General features: G+C 54.0%; 2 protein-coding genes across 3 annotated transcripts; one reads left to right on the top strand and one right to left on the bottom strand.

Moving 5' to 3' along the window:
* Positions 1-33: 33 nt before the first annotated feature.
* Positions 34-3,359, top strand: RELL2 (RELT like 2). 2 transcript variants are annotated; one of them, XM_049786944.1, is made up of 8 exons: positions 34-182; positions 555-799; positions 1,222-1,287; positions 1,383-1,449; positions 1,850-2,035; positions 2,233-2,608; positions 2,719-2,752; positions 2,963-3,359. In XM_049786944.1, the coding sequence occupies exons 2-7, from the start codon at positions 616-618 to the stop codon at positions 2,749-2,751; spliced, it is 912 nt and encodes a 303-aa protein (XP_049642901.1). In that variant the 5' UTR covers positions 34-182; positions 555-615; the 3' UTR covers position 2,752; positions 2,963-3,359. The 2 variants fall into 2 exon arrangements, with proteins under 2 accessions (XP_049642901.1, XP_049642902.1); XM_049786945.1 differs by having other exon boundaries at positions 38-175.
* On the bottom strand, positions 3,304-15,179 carry FCHSD1 (FCH and double SH3 domains 1). The gene is given in 21 exon segments (XM_049787338.1): positions 3,304-3,794; positions 3,913-3,968; positions 5,107-5,194; positions 6,008-6,228; positions 6,338-6,455; positions 6,614-6,697; positions 6,773-6,901; positions 7,691-7,852; positions 8,208-8,312; positions 10,126-10,251; positions 10,663-10,758; positions 11,076-11,198; positions 11,642-11,770; positions 12,169-12,175; positions 12,525-12,581; positions 12,668-12,726; positions 12,728-12,805; positions 12,902-13,037; positions 13,327-13,394; positions 14,084-14,129; positions 15,040-15,179. Coding segments are annotated over 21 exon segments (2,094 nt in total). The 3' UTR covers positions 3,304-3,728.
* Positions 15,180-15,986: the final 807 nt, after the last annotated feature.

Here is a 15,986-nt window from a genome sequence, read left to right as displayed (position 1 = left end):
GTCCTTCCCTCCTCCTCCCCCGCATCCGCAGCCCGCAGCCGGTGCGGCGGCCCAGGGGGGACGGGGGAGGAGGCAAGGGATGAGCACCGGGCAGGCGTCGGGGGTCCTGAGCCGCACTAGGACGCCCCTGAAGCCGGAACCCGGAGCCGGAGCCGGAGCCCGAGCCCAAGCACCGGTACCGGGTGGGCCAGGTGTTGGCACGGGAGGGCTGCGGGCGTCCGGGCCGGGGAGGGGCTGCAGACGCCTAGCTATGTATGGGCCGGCGGCGCTCGGGGGCTGCGGACACTGGCTCGGGCGCCTGCGGATTCCGTCCCACCTCGCGCTGCAGTGTCCTTGGGAGGAACGGGGGCGCAGAAGCAGCCCGGGAGGGGGGGAAGCTCCGGGCGTCGGGGAAGAAGGAGATGATGGGTCTTGGGGAGCCGCCGTCCGGCGACTCTGGCCCTGACTTAGCACCCCTGGACCGGGCAGCTCCCCCGGTTGGGTTGAAGGTGGCACGGGACCTCCCAGACTGGCCAGCCCCGATTTTCAGGACCGCATCCCTCCCCGATCCTTAGCTGCAGCCCCGAACTCCAGGAGGAGGCCCGGCCCCGGCCCGCGCTCGCCCCCCAGGGCCTCATGTCGGAACCACAGCCTGACCTGGAGCCGCCCCAGCATGGGCTGTACATGCTCTTCCTGCTTGTGCTGGTCTTCTTCCTCATGGGCCTCGTGGGCTTCATGATCTGCCATGTGCTCAAAAAGAAGGGGTACCGCTGCCGAACCTCCAGGGGCTCCGAACCCGACGACGCCCAGCTGCAACCCCGTGAGTGAGGAGCCCAGAATCTGGTCCCTTTCTCCCTTACTCTCTCTCTCTCTCTCTCTCTCTCTCTGAACCTTTGATTGCCTTCTTAGCCAGCAGACCCAGAAAGTCTGCTGATGCTTTCTTGACCAGTAAATAGGGGGTAACACTACCCTGAAAAGCAAGGTGAGAGAAAGCAGATAGAATCCAAAGGGTCCAAACAGCCCATAGATGGTTGTCTTGGGTTTCCACTGACTTCCCTATCTTCCTGCCCTGCAACCTCATCCCCGCATGCGCACACTCATACACACCCCCATGATTAATATCCCGCCTGATGGCATATAGGTAGAAAGGTGTATCTTGAATGATGAGCCACCAAAGTGACTGGGCATGTTCCCAAAGCTTACTCATTTCCCACTTCCTTGCCAACCTCTTTCCTCCTCCAGCTGAGGACGATGACATGAATGAGGACACAGTAGAAAGGATCGTTCGCTGCATCATCCAAAATGAAGGTAGGTGTAGACAACCCTCTTGCTTCCCACACCCTTGGTTCTCTCTGGCCCTGACCTTCACCTCCACTGACTCCCTCTTTCCCTTCTTCCCTCAGCCAATGCTGAGGCCTTGAAGGAGATGCTGGGAGACAGTGAAGGAGAAGGGACAGTGCAGCTGTCCAGGTGAGCTGGAAATGGGGCCAGCATGACTTGGCTTGCCTTGGAGAGTTACCTCTCCTCCAGCACAAACATCTCCCGGGCTTGTATGTTTGGGGTGGGGCGGGAGGGCACAGCCAGAACTCATTGGAAAATGTCTTGTAAAAGTCTGGAGTCAAGTCCTTCAAAGCTGATCTCTCATCTAGCCTCACACAGTGCCACTCTTTGGGATAAACATTATCCTCCTTTTTGTAAACTGCCCTGGGAGAGAGAACAGCTGATCACCAGCATCTTAATATCAAGTTTATTAAAGAAGAATGGGAAGGAGTTGTGGGGGAGGGCAGCACATCTCTGGAGGAACAGGAGGGAACTGGCCAGGGAGGGAAATGGGATTGTCAGCTCCTCCCGCTTCCTCCCTTGTGTCCAGCGTGGATGCCACCTCCAGCCTGCAGGATGGCGCCCCCTCTCACCACCACACTGTGCACCTGGGCTCCGCGGCCCCCTGTATCCACTGCAGCCGCAACAAGAGGCCGCCTCTCGTCCGTCAGGGCCGCTCCAAGGAAGGAAAGGGCCGGCCCAGGCCTGGGGAGACCACCGTGTTCTCTGTGGGCAGGTGGGGACAGTGACCTGGGGATAGGAGAGCCAAGACTGGGGTCCCACTCCACTGGAGGCCCCTTCTCCTGAGCTGTGAGTGATGTACAGCAGGAGCAGGGCTCCATGCCATGGCCCACATGCTGCACACATGTCTGGGGGGAGCCCCAGGACATCCTTGTGGGAGGGAGATGATGAGCCGAATTCCTTCCTCTTCAGATTCCGGGTGACGCACATCGAGAAGCGCTATGGACTGCATGAGCATCGAGATGGCTCCCCCACAGACAGGAGCTGGGGATCCAGTGGGGGGCAGGATCCTGGGGGAGGCCTGGGGCCCGGGGGAGGGCAGCCCCAGGTCGGAACTCCTGCCATTGAGAGCCTACCCCCAGAGAGGCCACAGCTCCTTATTCCTGCCAGCTCCCCAGTGCAGAATGGGGGGCCCAGGGACGGCAACCTAGTCCCTTGTGTAAATGAAGGGAACCCTGGAGGCCCTGCAGAGCCGGCCCTGGGAGCCAGAGGGAGGGAACCAAGCCCAAGGCCAGCCAGTCAGGAGGCAAGTAGACAACAGAACAATTTGGACACCTCAGATCACCAGGTATGAAGCCATGGGACGGGTCGTGAAGGGCTCAGCTCTTATTGCCCCCAACTCTGGGGGCACCAGTACAACCACCTCCTGTTATCTCATGGTTGACCCCTCTCTCTCAGGTTTCCCCACCTCGGGGAGCAGGTGATGTGTGAGGTGAGTCTATTGGGCCCCCTGGTAGACAATCCCCTCCTCTCACCTCCTTCTCCAGTGAACCAAATCTAGTGACACCAAAAGTGTGCAGACTGCATGCACCTTTACTGCCAATTCCCGGGAGAATGGGAGAGGGCCTGGGTTCCAGGGGGGTTTACAGCCAGAGGGAAGGGCTTGAATAGAAATCAACCTCATTCCCTTCCTCTCCTAAAGCCTCATTCTTCATTGCGCTGAATGACAGACTACCAGGCAGCAGGGCAGGGGAGGGTAGGCATGAAGCCCCTCCTCTCCATGGACAGCACTGACCCAGTTGAAGGACAAGCCCTACGCCCACCTGGAGGTGCATGGTCTCAGGCTGGGGGACCTCTGAAGAAGTCCTCCCTGACCTTCATCTTCTCATCCTCCACCTGCCCACAGACTGTCTGACCTGCCTTCCTGTCACTCCATATGCTAGAGGGTGGCAGCTGAGAACGGGCCCCTGCCATAGGTGGGCTCCTAAAGCAATAGCACCCTAGGCTCCCCACCCTCTTGGCACAAAAGGCCCAGGCCCTGGCTTAGGCTTTGTGCCCTTTATTCACTATCAATAAATCTGTTCAGACCATTACAGCTACTTTGCATATTGGCTCCAGATCCTTCTGACAGGCTCCCCCTATCCACTCCCCACAGCTAGTCACCCTGGCATTTGGAGTGGGGTATCATAGCCTGGTGGAGACACAACTGGGCCAGAGCTGCTCCAGGCTTTGTGGAGGAGTGATGGGTTTGAGCCCCAGAGATTTAAGGGTGATAGCCCAACAGAGATGCAGGGCAAAACCAAAGGGGAGGACTCATGGAGAGGTGTGTCTACCCTGGAGCTAAGAGAAGAAATGGGCAGAGTCCAGCTTTTGGCTGTGTCGCTCTGGATCAGTGAGGGACGGTCTCAGACAGCATGGACTCAGGGCAGCAGCATCATGGGGTGGTGTGGCAGAGGTGCCTCCAAGTATCAGGTGAGAGAAGCTGGGTTATCAGGATCTGGGGCTTTAGCTGGTGGGGGAGGTGGTGGACGCATCTGTAGGGAATATACAGTCAGTGCTCCAGTCCCTGTCATTCCCTCAATCCCCCCACCCACCCCCAGTGATCTCTCTCCACACCCCTCTCCATAGCATTTCCCAGGGAAGGGCCCGTACCGGCCTGAGTCGAGGTGCTATCATGTTCAGGGGTCCAGGAAAGTCCAGATCTTGATCTGAAAACAAGAACCACAAATCAGTCGTCAGGACTTTGTTGTGCTCACTGCTCTGTTTTCAGCACTGATAATTAGACTATGCAAGTACTTATGGAATAGTCACCAACCTGGGCCATAAAAATCCATCACATGGCTGGAGATATAGTGCAGGAGTTAAGGCACTTAATTGCCTTGCAAGTGGCTACCCCCTGTTCTATCCCCAGCATTGCATATGGCCCCTAGAGCACCACCAAGAGTGATCACTAAGCTAGGAGTAAGTCCTGAGCCTTGTCGGTGTGGCTTAAGACACCCACCGCTCAAAATTCATTCATCCTCCATAACACTAACAGGGTACTTGCTATATAACCAGGCCTATCCAAGGAACCAGGAATGGGAGGTGGGATCTATATCCATAGTCCACTGCTAGGAATCCCCAAATGTAACACAAATACAGTTAATAAGTACCAAATCTTTCAAAGTGAACTGTGGATGCTGGAGAAGATGGGTGCACAGAATGCTTAAAGGGATTCCAAGGGTCAGAAAGAGAGGCACTGAAGAAAAAAGCTATGATCTCAGAAAAGGTGGACTAATAAACTGATGATACAAAACAGGTATTGGCAGGATTCAATAACACCAAGAGTGGAGGATGCATATCCAGACAACTCTGGGAGAGGTTGGCTAACTTAAATCATGACAGTGCAAACACAGCCACTGCCTGCATACTTGTTCTATGTTACGCATGATGCCTGCTGCTCTAGACATCTTAATTCTCAATAACTTGTCACCTTTTCCCTCAACCTCAAAAGGCCTGGTCAGGTTAGATATCTCATCCCAAATCTCACACTAGCAGGATCAGGTGATAGCACAATGAAGGCACTTTTCTTGCACCTAACTGATCTAGGCTCAATCCCTGGCATCATATATGGTCCCTCAAACACTGCCAGGAGTAAGTCTTGAGCACTGCTGCATATGGCCTCCAGACTGTCCCAAAATTAAAAAAATAAACACACTCTAAAGTCCAAGAAAAGGGTGTGAACTGTGCTCTTAGCTCCAGAAAGCTCCTAGCCAACAAGCCATGCTATAGTGAGGTGCCCCACAATCAAACTTCCTCCTCTTTCTCAGCTCTGCCCCCTGCGGGACCCCAGCACACACTACTCACCCTCAGGCAGAACAGGTGCAGGGGGCCCATCTGAGGCAGAGGTGGGAACAGGTGGGGAGAAGCTGGGAGGAGAAGGGGATGGCAGCATCTGGGGATGGGGGAGGGACGGGTACAGCATTATTCTTGGCACATGGAAGGTTTCACCAGCTTTGCCTCTGAACCCGTCCTCAATCCTTGCCCATCAATCCTCAACACAGAGAGCCATCAAATGTTTGCAGCCTGATGGGGGCTGAAACTGATGAACATTTCAACAGCTTGTACTGACACCAGTATGTACTGAGTATGTCAGGCTGCAGGTACTAGGCTGTGTGCCAGGCATGGCACAGCATCCTTGTGTGCTAATTTATGCACTTTTCCCCATGAAGTGGGGATTCTCATGATTCCTTTGTTGAGGTGAGACTCAGGTTATGGCTCTGAAAAGCAGGGGGCCACTTGGTAGCCAAGCCCTGGCTCCCACACTTGTGCTCTTCCTGCTGGGTTGGAATGAGAGCCTGTTGTTCTAGCAGTATACCTCCTGGGGGCGCCTGTGTCCAGGGCCACCCCAGTACCTGCAGTCCTGAGCTGCAGCCCTGCAGAGTAGCATCCTTAGGATGATTTTAAAAGACAACAAACTCAGTTCAGCCAAATCACTATGGCAGGTAACATGACGGCACTCAGCACAGCTCAATCTCACACTAAAGTAGAGAACATGGAATTCTCCAAGAGCTGCCTTGGTTTCCTTTCTCTGAACAGCCAAAAAAGATGGGATACCCTAAACCACTATAGGACGTAAATCTGGATCAGTGAGGGGGCTTATGATAATGGAGGGAATGTAGAGAGAACAAGAACACTTGTCTTGCCTAAACAATCCCAGCACAAAAACAGAAAGAATCTGGGGTCTCCCCAGGTGGGAGGGCCTCACCTCTTCAGAGTCTGAGTGTTCCGGTGGCGCTGGGGACTCAAGTAGCTCCTCCACCAGCAAGGAGGGGAAGACCCCAACACGGCCCCCATATTCTCCTCTCCAGAAGCCGTCGTCCACTCCGCCCTGGGTACGAGGCAGCAAGCGGATGAAGGCACCTTCAGGGAAGCTCAGCTCCTCCACACTCTGTCCCGTGTAGGTATATAGAGCGCGGGCCAGGAACACTGCACAGGTCCAGGAGAGAGGGAGTGGTACCCCAAGCCCATGAGACCCCATAGCCGCACTGTCACTGTCACTCTTCTCCACACCAGGACATCTCCACACCCTTCATACCTGGCCGCTCTGTTTCTAAGGGATGGTCGCTGCCCTGGCTGCTCTCGGGGAAGGAGCGGTCTGGAAAATTGAGGTAGCGCTCTGGGACAAAACCCACCTTTCCTTCCTGGTTCCGAGCCTGCAAACAGAAGACAGACCTGCAACAGTAGTCCAGAGCCTTGGCACTCCTCCTCCCAAGCTCCTGGCTTGGCTGGGCTGGGTCCATAGAAGACCCCCAAGACAGAACATCCCTCCTGTTACCCTGCTGCCTGGTAGGATACCAGGGCCAGTACCTACCTTGATCCATTCATCAGCATCTCCCTCCTCAATCACCTCCAGCCACTCGCCCTCTGAGATGGTCAGCTCATCCTCATGCCCTGCCTGAACACAAGGAAGGACTGAAAACTGGGCAGTGCCCCATGCCTGCCCCTCCGATGTCCCCACCGCCACTCACACCTGATAACCAAACACCACATATGCAGAGCTCGGGAGAGGCCTGGTGGCCAGGGCTGGGGGTGCTGGTTCGTCAAAGAGCTCCCCTGTCTCCTCACATTCCTCAAAGTCAGAGAGCTCAGCATCCTCAGCCTAGGGAGACAGAGATTAGATGGTCGAGGGGACCCACATTAAAGTACCACTTGTTCTTCCCATGCTTCCACCCGTCCTTTCCAGCATACCAAGGTTCACCATGAGCCGACAAGCAGGATCAGCACAAAGCAGGATAAAATCAACAATAATTCAGAATGACAGTACTGTGCCCTGCCTGTGTGCCAGCACCCAGCTGAGTATCATATGATGGTCATCTCTTTCCCTCTTCATAATAAAAACTCCCTCATCTTGGATACGTGGTAACCGGGGCTCTCTAATAGGTTAAGTCACTTTCCCAGATCACTCCTGTAGCAAGGGGGTGGCTGCTACTGGAACCACTTATGCCTTAAGCCCTGGAATTTTAGTTCATAACCACTAAGACCCATAAAAGTTGGTTGAGTAGGGCCAGAGCAATAGTACAGCGAGTAGGGCATTTGCCTTGCATATGGCCAACCCAGGTTCATCCTCAGCATCCCTAATCCCTGGCGTCTTATAGAGTCCCCCAAGACCACCAGGAGTAATTCCTGAATGCAGAGCCAGGAGTAATCCCTAAGTACCACTGGGGGTTGCCCAACAACTCCCACACACATACACACACAAATTGATTGAGGATTCTCTGTGCTAAAACTACGCCCAAAACAATATTTAAGTGATTTATTTCACTGAAGCCTCACAATGACCCTGAGTTCACTTTTAACCCACAATTATGAACCCCAATTTATGGGCTCTGCCCTCAGAGATTGGTATTTGACCCCTGGATGTGTGCAGGCAGCAGACAGGGAAGCTGACCGTGGAAGATGGGTCCCTCTGGGAGAGCCGGGCCTCGCTGAGCCGGCGCTCCAGCTCCATCTCTTCCTGAGCCTGGGTCATGGCGGGCTTCAGCCAGTGCTGCACATCCAAGCCAGCCTCCTGCAGCAGGGCCAGACGGGCAGCCCCCTTCACCTGGCCCACCTGGCATGGACAGTCAGAAGGATCAGTTAACTGATGCTACAGTGGGTACTGCCCCAAGTATGTCCTTCCAACTGCCAGAGACATAGTATAGCACTTAGGCTCTTGCCTTACAGCCAGTTAATCCCCCATTGGATGCCCAGAACCACACAGGGTCCCTGAAGAGTTCAAGTGTCACTCCCTGAGGAGCCAGGCAGGTATAGCTCCTGAGCATCACAGGGTGTGGCCCAACCACGCAACAACCTCCTCCAAAAGACAGAAGCGACCTCCTTCCTCCTACCTCCTTCCTCACTCCATTCTGTCAGAAGACCAGAAAGGCTGCTGCTGAAGAGAGCTCTTGGGGGCCTGGCTTCCCTACCTGTGCCCGCCGGATGTTCTCCTTCACTTCTTGCAGCCGCTTTTCTATGCCCAGAATCTCCTGCTCTGGAGCCTGCCGTCGCCGCTGCTCTAACCGCTTAAGCACCTGGTTGGGATGACAGGACAGGACGGGGCAGAGCTGTCAGGGGCATGGCTCATTAGGCATCTGGCTCTGTGCTCACTGCTTCACAGGCATCATGTCAACTATTCTTCCTCAAGATAGGGGGGTGGGATCATGTGCCCCTCTTTTAAGGTGAAGAAACTCAAGTCCTGAAAGATTTAGCTAGAGGCCAGAGCGATGGCACATCGGTAGGATTTTCCTTGTAAGTGGCTGACCCAGGATGGACTGTGGTTCAATCTCCAGCATCCCATATGGTCCCCCAAGCCAGAAGCAATTTCTGAGCAAACAGCTAGGAGTAACCCCTGAGTGTCACTGGGTATGACAAAGAAAGAAGAAGGAAGGAAGGAAGAAAGGAGGGAAGGAAGGAAGGAAGGAAGGAAGGAAGGAAGGAAGGAAGGAAGGAAGGAAGGAAGGAAGGAAGGAAGGAAGGAAGGAAGGAAGGAAGGAAGGAAGGAAGGAAGGAGTAGAAAGAGAAAGGAAAGAAGGAAGGAAGGAAGGAGTAGAAAGAAAAAGGAAGGACTAGAAAGAAGTGTAGAAAGAAAGAAAGAAAGAAAGAAAGAAAGAAAGAAAGAAAGAAAGAAAGAAAGAAAGAAAGAAAGAAAGAAAGAAAGAAAGAAAGAGAGAGAAAGAGAGAAAAAAAGAAAGAAAGAGATAGAAAGAGAAAGAGAGAGAGAGAAAGAAAGAAAGAAAGAAAGAAAGAAAGAAAGAAAGAAAGAAAGAAAGAAAGAAAGAAAGAAAGAAAGAGAGAGAGAGAGAAAGAGAGAGAAAGAATGAAAGAAAGAAAGAGGAAGGGAGGGAGGAAGGGAGGGAGGAAGGGAGGAAGGGAGGAAGGGAGGGAGGAAGAGAGGAAGGGAGGAAGGGAGGGAGGAAGAGGAGGAGAGAGAAAGAAAGAAAGAAAGAAAGAAAGAAAGAAAGAAAGAAAGAAAGAAAGAAAGAAAGAAAGAGAGAGAGAGAGAGAGAGAGAGAGAGGGAGGGAGGGAGGGAGGAGGGAGGAGGGAGGGAGGGAGGGAAGGGAGGAGGGAGGGAGAGAGAAGAGAAGAGAGGAGAGAGAGAGAGAGAGAAGAGAGAAAGAAAGAAAGAAAGAAAGAAAGAAAGGAAGAAAGAAAGAAGAAACAGAAAGAAAGAACGAAAGAAAAAGAAAGAACGAAAGAAAAAGAAAGGAGAAAGAGTAAGAAAGAAAGAAAGAAAGAAAGAAAGAAAGAAAGAGAGAAAGAAAAAAAGAGAGAAAGAGAAAAAGAGAGAAAGTAGAAGGAAGGAAGAAAGAAGTGGAAGGAAGGAAGGAAGGAAGGAAGGAAGAAGGAAGGAAGGAAGGAAGGAAGGAAGGAAGGAAGGAAAGGAAAGGAAGGAGGAAGGAAGGAAGGAAGGAAGGAAGGAAGGAAGGAAGGAAGGAAGATGTAGCCAATCCCTTCCTCAGGGTTCTATAAGTAGGAAGTAACAGGGCGGGATTTGAGCACATAGGGATCTATTTCTAAATAGAGGTCAGAAAATCTGGAGAGACAATACAGAGGGGAAGGTGTTGCTTTGCACACAGGCAACAGCAAACTATATGGTCCCCTAAGCACCAGCAGGAGTGATCCCTGAGCCCAGAGCCAGGAGGAAGCCTTAAGCGCTGCTGAATGTGACTCAAAACCAAACAAAAAGCCCACAAATTTTATTTTTAAAGATGTTCTAAAAATGTTCTAAAGATGTTTTACTGTTGACTAGAATCAGTCTCTCCCTCTTGCCTACAGCCCCTAGCATCTGTAGGAACCCCAGCTCTCCTTACCCACCCAGCAGCACACTTGCGCCACCACCTTACCCGACATCCATGGTCCTGGATCTTGTAGTCACGGGCAGCCCGGTTTGTCCAGTGCTGAATCTCTTTCTCCAAGGAACTGTCCCCCACCACATTTTCTGTGTCCCTTTGCAGCTCCAGGACACACACCTGGATGAAGGGGGGCATGCCATGAGAGGGCCTAGATACTGCTCCCCTTCTTCCTTCCCATGGCTTCCCTCCTTTTATTTCCCTCAGTCTGTCCCCACCTCCAGAAACAATAGCAAAGAGACAGAGCACATTTGATGACCACAGGCATTTGTGTGTACGACTGCAGACACAGAGACAGAGAGTTCCAAAAATGGGATCCAGATGGACAAAAAGGACTGAGCTGTGAGGGCATAGAAAGCCCCAATGAGGGCTGCTGATTTGTGGCCTGGTGGGAGAGGGTCAGCCAGAGTTCTGAAACTCTCTCATGTGGCTGAGTCGCAGCAAAGTGAACTCCAGGACATGGAGCAGGTGTAAGAAGCCTAAAGCACAGCTGCCTGCACATCACTCTGGTCCTGGAGCAGGAGGGCTCACCTGATCCGTTCCTGCAGGCTGGAACTTCTGAGGTGGAGTGGCACAGAAGATTCCAGGTTCCTGAAGAAAGCACTGCAGCTCATGCTCCCAGCTTACCTGGGGGAGTGGGGATAGGCGGTCACATCAGCCCCCTCACCCAGGTTATCCCCAGACACTCTAAGGAGAAAGATTACAGGCTAAGAAGGCAGGAGTGGCCTGGGGTGGAGTATGTGGGAGCCCCAACACCCAGTACCCCCAAGCTTCACCAGGAGTGACCCCCAAGCACCTCCAAGTTGAGAGGGGTTCCTGAGAAATGCCAGGGATGGCTCAAAAAACTAAAAAACAAAAGAGCTGGGGGACAGAAGCAGGCATCAGTGGGATGGTCTGTTTGGAGAGAGGATCTTAGTGGAGCTCTTCCAGGGCACAAGCCTCACCTGAGAAGTGGCTTGCACCCCGTGGCGTGCGTGGTCCAGAGCCATCTCTGCATCTTCCAGCTCGGTGCGGCTCAGGGAGTTCAGGGGATCCCTCAAGTGGTCCCACAGCTCTTTAAACAGGTCCTGTAGAGAAGTGCATGATGATGACAACCACCCTTTCTCAGGCTTCTCCTGCGAAGCTGGCTTTGTAACCAGGTACTTATGAGCAGGAGGTATGGGAAACAGCAAACGAAGACATTATTATTGTTTCAGGCACTAGGCCCTCATGTGCACAGCATTTAACTGCTTAAAAGCATTTTCAGATCCTCTCTCCCTCGAGACCCATTAGAGCAGAGGTTATTCTTGATCAGGAATAGAGTTCAGAGGGGTTAAATGACCTGCTGTGTGTCAGGCTAGCAGCAGCAGAACCTTTAAACTGTATCTTCCATGCCCTCTGCCAAGTCCAACTGGATCTCCCATTTCTGCAACAGCCCGATGGTGCTGGCAAGTCTGGAGAGCTCCCCCAACCACACCCAAGCACCACTACCACCCCAGACCAGAGTCAGGGCATCTGGGATGTGACTGGCCTTGAGCAGGGCCGGCAATTCCTCCTGGTAGTAGTGGTCCAGATGGGCATTGGTGGCCACCAAGTTGAGCAGGTACTCATTTCGGGCTTCGTGCAGCTGCTGGGAGTACTGGGCTGACTGAGCTGACAGCTAGAAGAGGAACAGAGGTGTCAACAGAGAGCCCAGGACCCTTGGAATCCTTTCAAAGTCAACCCAGAGCCAGCCTGGCTTTTCAGATTGAGGGTGTCCTGTGTATCTGATACTCAAATATTGATATTCAAATGTTCCCAGAATTCCCTTCAAAGCCTTCCCAGGTATGTCTTCATGCATTTAAAATAAAAGCCCTTGCTGCTCCTCCCCACAGTCTATCAGGCCCAGGGTGAGATGGGCCCTCTAGCCTCCACGGCCTCCTTCCGGTGCCTTGAGTGTACAAAGTAATCCTGTCACAGCCTTCAGGATCCCTCTTTCCTCTCTGTAAGATGCTCCTCACCTAGATCTCTGATTGACTGATTCCTCTGTGACCCACAGACCACCCTGTTCAGAGAGACTTTCCTGCTCAGTGACATCCCCACTGTCCTTTTTCAGAGAACCCAGATTTATTTTCATTTAATCTAATGATTTATCACGTCTCCCTGAGCAGGCTATGAGAGAAGTCTCTCCCTTAAACCCTCAGATTCAGACAGTGCCTGGTACCTTCCTCAAAGATGCCTATTAATGGAAATGAAAAAGAACAGTATCACCTCCATGTAATGGAACAGAGAAAAATAAGGTTCAGGAAAATGTAGTTAACCCAAGATCACCCAGCTAGAGGTGACAGAAGCCAGTCTCTCAGACTTACACGCCTGGAATCACAAACCACTCAATTACTCTGCCCACCTCTCCCCAACCCCCCAAACCTTGGAGCCTGAGTTTCAGGAGGCTTGTCCGAGTGTGGAAGAGCCCATGTTCACTTCGGTTCAGCCTGTTGCAGGAAAGTCATGAGGTCAGGTCCCACTGGAACTCTCTCTCCGTCCCCAGCCCAAGCTTTCTGTCTCCCCATCATCCCACCTGGCCTGGACATCAGCTGCTTTTTCCTGGGCCACAGCCCATACTCGTTCCCGCTGCCCAATACAGCTTCCGACTCCGGCCCAGCTCCCGGACAGACTGCATCACCTCAGCCTGGGCCCTTTGGAGGGTCTCCGTTCCCTGAGGCCAGGGACACACAAAGGCTGAGCCAGCCCACTGGAGCACCAGTCAGCCAGCCAGCCCTTCCTTCACCCCAGCCCCCACACTCAGCCATACCTTCCTAAGCACCTGCTCCTTGGCACTCCGCCCTGTGCCCCTGCCAGGTCACGGTATTTGTCGGGACACCTGGAGCCGGGCCAGGCCTCTAGCCACAGTGGCATCCAGCAGGCAACGCCAGGAACCAAACACTATCCTGCCTCCCCCCAGAGAAAGCCAGTGTTGGGAGGGGAGCACTCAAAGCTTCAGAGCACCCACCACCCCCAACATCAGGGAGACGAGTGCCTTTTCCCATCCCCGCAGCGTCTGGGAGCCCATCAATCGATCAGCCCATTAGCTTAGCCACAAGGATGGCTCCTGCCCTCCACCCCCAACCAGTGTCCTTGCAGGGTCAGCTCCTTGGCTGCTGTGTCAGCTCTACCTGCAGCTCCTGGGCCTGCCTGCAGCTTCTCAGGGCTGAGCTCCTCACTCCTCCAGGGACTCACCTGGTATCCAACTCCCCACTCCGGTGCCCTTCTCTCTTCAAGAAAGGTCCTGCCAGCTTCTGGAGTGCCTGGAGGGAAAATTATCACAAGGGCTGGAATGGTAGCACAGTGGTAGGGCATTTGCCTTACACACAGCTGACTCAGGACGGACCTGGGTTCTTGCCCCAGCATTCCATATGGTCCCCTGAGTCAGGAACGATTCTGACTCAGAGCCAGGAGTAATCCCTGAGCGCCACCGGGTGTGGCCCAAAAACCAAAACCAAAAAAAGAAAAAAGAAAATCATCACAGACCAAGCCCCCTTTCTTTTTCTCCTTTTGGGCAAGGGGGTCACATCTGGCCGTAGTCTGAACTACTATGCGGAGGCTCAATGCACAGGGGACCATGAGTACAGGGGATTGAACCTTGGCCTCCAGCATGCAAAGCATGTGATGGGCCCAGCCCAGAGCAAGCTTCCTTTCAAAGACTCTTCCCAACTGGAAGAATGTGGGGCCACAGGTTGAAACACTGCCATCCCACCTGGATTCGTATTGTCTGCCAGCCTCTGTGCTAGGGGCTTTATAAGCATTCATTTATTCCATGCTTACATTGACCCTACAGGAAGTTACAATTAGCATTCCTTATTTACTGAGAAAGCAACAGAAGTTCAGAAAGGTTAAGTAATAGGGATGTGACACAATTCCACCAGACTCAAGGCATCCGCTCTTGACCAGACTGTGTGATTAGAAAAGGAGAGAGAGATGCAGAAGAGTCCCATACCTGCCCATACTCCCGTTCAATGATTGCCCTCTGCTTGCTGTAGGATCTGTGGAAATAGGGGGGTGGGGATTGGAGTTAGGTTGCCCGGCGCTCCCTCCCACCCTCCAGACAGGACTCTAAGTATGTCTCATGTCTCCACCTGGAGGGAGAGAGAGACAAGAGCGAGTCTCTGAGGTCACATCGAGCTTGTCAACTTTATAGCTCAGTCTTGGCAGGATCCTAAACAACCCCACACCCCGCCCACTCCTCCAGATTGGAAATGAGGGACAAAAGGGGGAGCCAGGTACGGTATCCAGCCGCCCTTCCAACAGGTCTGGAAGAGGTGGGGGAGCTCTGCCCTGAGCTGGATTGTGAGGGTACAAGAAGTGGCGTGGACCCTCCAGGGCTAAAGGGGCGGGTTGGGAGGGGTCCCTGTGAGTCCTGGCACGAGTTGAGGAGGGCTAATCACTACCCAGTATCTGGAGAGGCAGACCTAGAGTCGGTCTGGGCCTGGACTGCAACGCGGGAGAGCAGAGCGCAGCTATCCCTACGATAACACCCAGACCTCCGACCTGGCTGGCCCTCCAGCATTGCCACATTGGGGAGTCCAGGGGAGAGCAACTGCGATGGGGGGAGAGGCTACCTGATGTCTTCCAACAGATCTGCCTCTTCTGCTGCCGGGTCTGAAGGGTGCTGGAGCTGCTCCAGGAAGCGAAAGCTTCACCTCCTGGGCCGGCTTCACCTACACGGGTACCCGGGGGCGGGGACCCCCAAAAAGCCCCGCGCCAAGGATCAGAAAAGCACTTGGGTCCCGGGAGCAAGAGGGGCGGGGCCAGGGCGGGGCTAAACTGTTTCCTCAGGACTGGACCCTGACCCTTAATCAGTTCTCGCCCCCCCAACCACGGGTCCGATGTCCCTCTTGGCGCCCCACGATTCCCCCTCCCGCCTAGGCGCCCCCATTCCCACGCCAAGCTTACTTTCCGGGGCGGACGGCCTGCATCTCAGCTCCCGGCCCGGGCAGCGACGCGACTCGGAACTCGAGGAAGCCCCCGCCCCGGCCAGGCCACGCCCACACCTGATCGGGCCACGCCCCTCCGCGCCCAAGCCACGCCCCCATGACGGGCCAGCGCGGCGCCGCGAAGCCCTTGAACCTGGGCCGGCCTGTGGTGGTGGACACCCTGAAGGGGTCTAGGCCGCCAGCTGGACGCCGCGTCCTCTGACGCCCGCTCTGTTTCTAGTGGAGCTGTTGACTCGGCCCGTAATTAGGGGCTGGTTTCATTTACATATGCTGATCGCCTGTACCTGCGCGAAGGGCCTCAATCCCAGACCAAGGGAAACTGAGTCATTGCTATGCCTGGACGGAGGTTGTCTGACGAAGACAAACAGGGCCGGTCCCAGGCCGTTTCCCAATTCCCACTCGACTGGAAAAAGCCCTGCGTGAGCGGGAGTGCTCGAGGAGCCTGGAGCCGGGCAGGAAAGCAGTGAAAGCCAAGACAAAAACTTCCTGAGAGGGGAGCGAGCTGGGAGGCCCCTGAGGAGTCTAGTGGTGGCCCAGAAAGCCCCCCTGCCACATTTGGGCCCGCTCTTAGGTTTTGCAGTCACCCCATTCTCCCAGACTCCAGCCCAGGCTACTGCACATCTCCTCCTCCACCCAAGATCCTTTCTAGGATCCACCCCACACCCGGCCCATACCCGCTTGAAATAGCAGTTAAGCTGTGACCCCAAACTTCTCAGTCCCACTTCTCTGACAGCCTGCCAACACCTCTGGGATCCTATCTAATGGCTACCAAGAACTTTTCCAGCACCTCCTAAGTAACAAAAATGACACCACTCAGCAATCCATTTAAGAAAAGTCAGGTTCTGTGGCCTTCCTCCTGCCCCCACATTCCATCAACCTGCAAATATTTTAGATCCATTTCTAAAA

The sequence above is a fragment of the Suncus etruscus genome, chromosome 14 (genome assembly GCF_024139225.1).
Source record: "Suncus etruscus isolate mSunEtr1 chromosome 14, mSunEtr1.pri.cur, whole genome shotgun sequence".
In the NCBI taxonomy this organism is placed as follows: Eukaryota; Metazoa; Chordata; class Mammalia; order Eulipotyphla; family Soricidae; genus Suncus; species Suncus etruscus.
The sequence above is the reverse complement of the archived record's forward strand: the minus strand, read 5'-3'. Positions and strand labels throughout refer to the sequence as shown.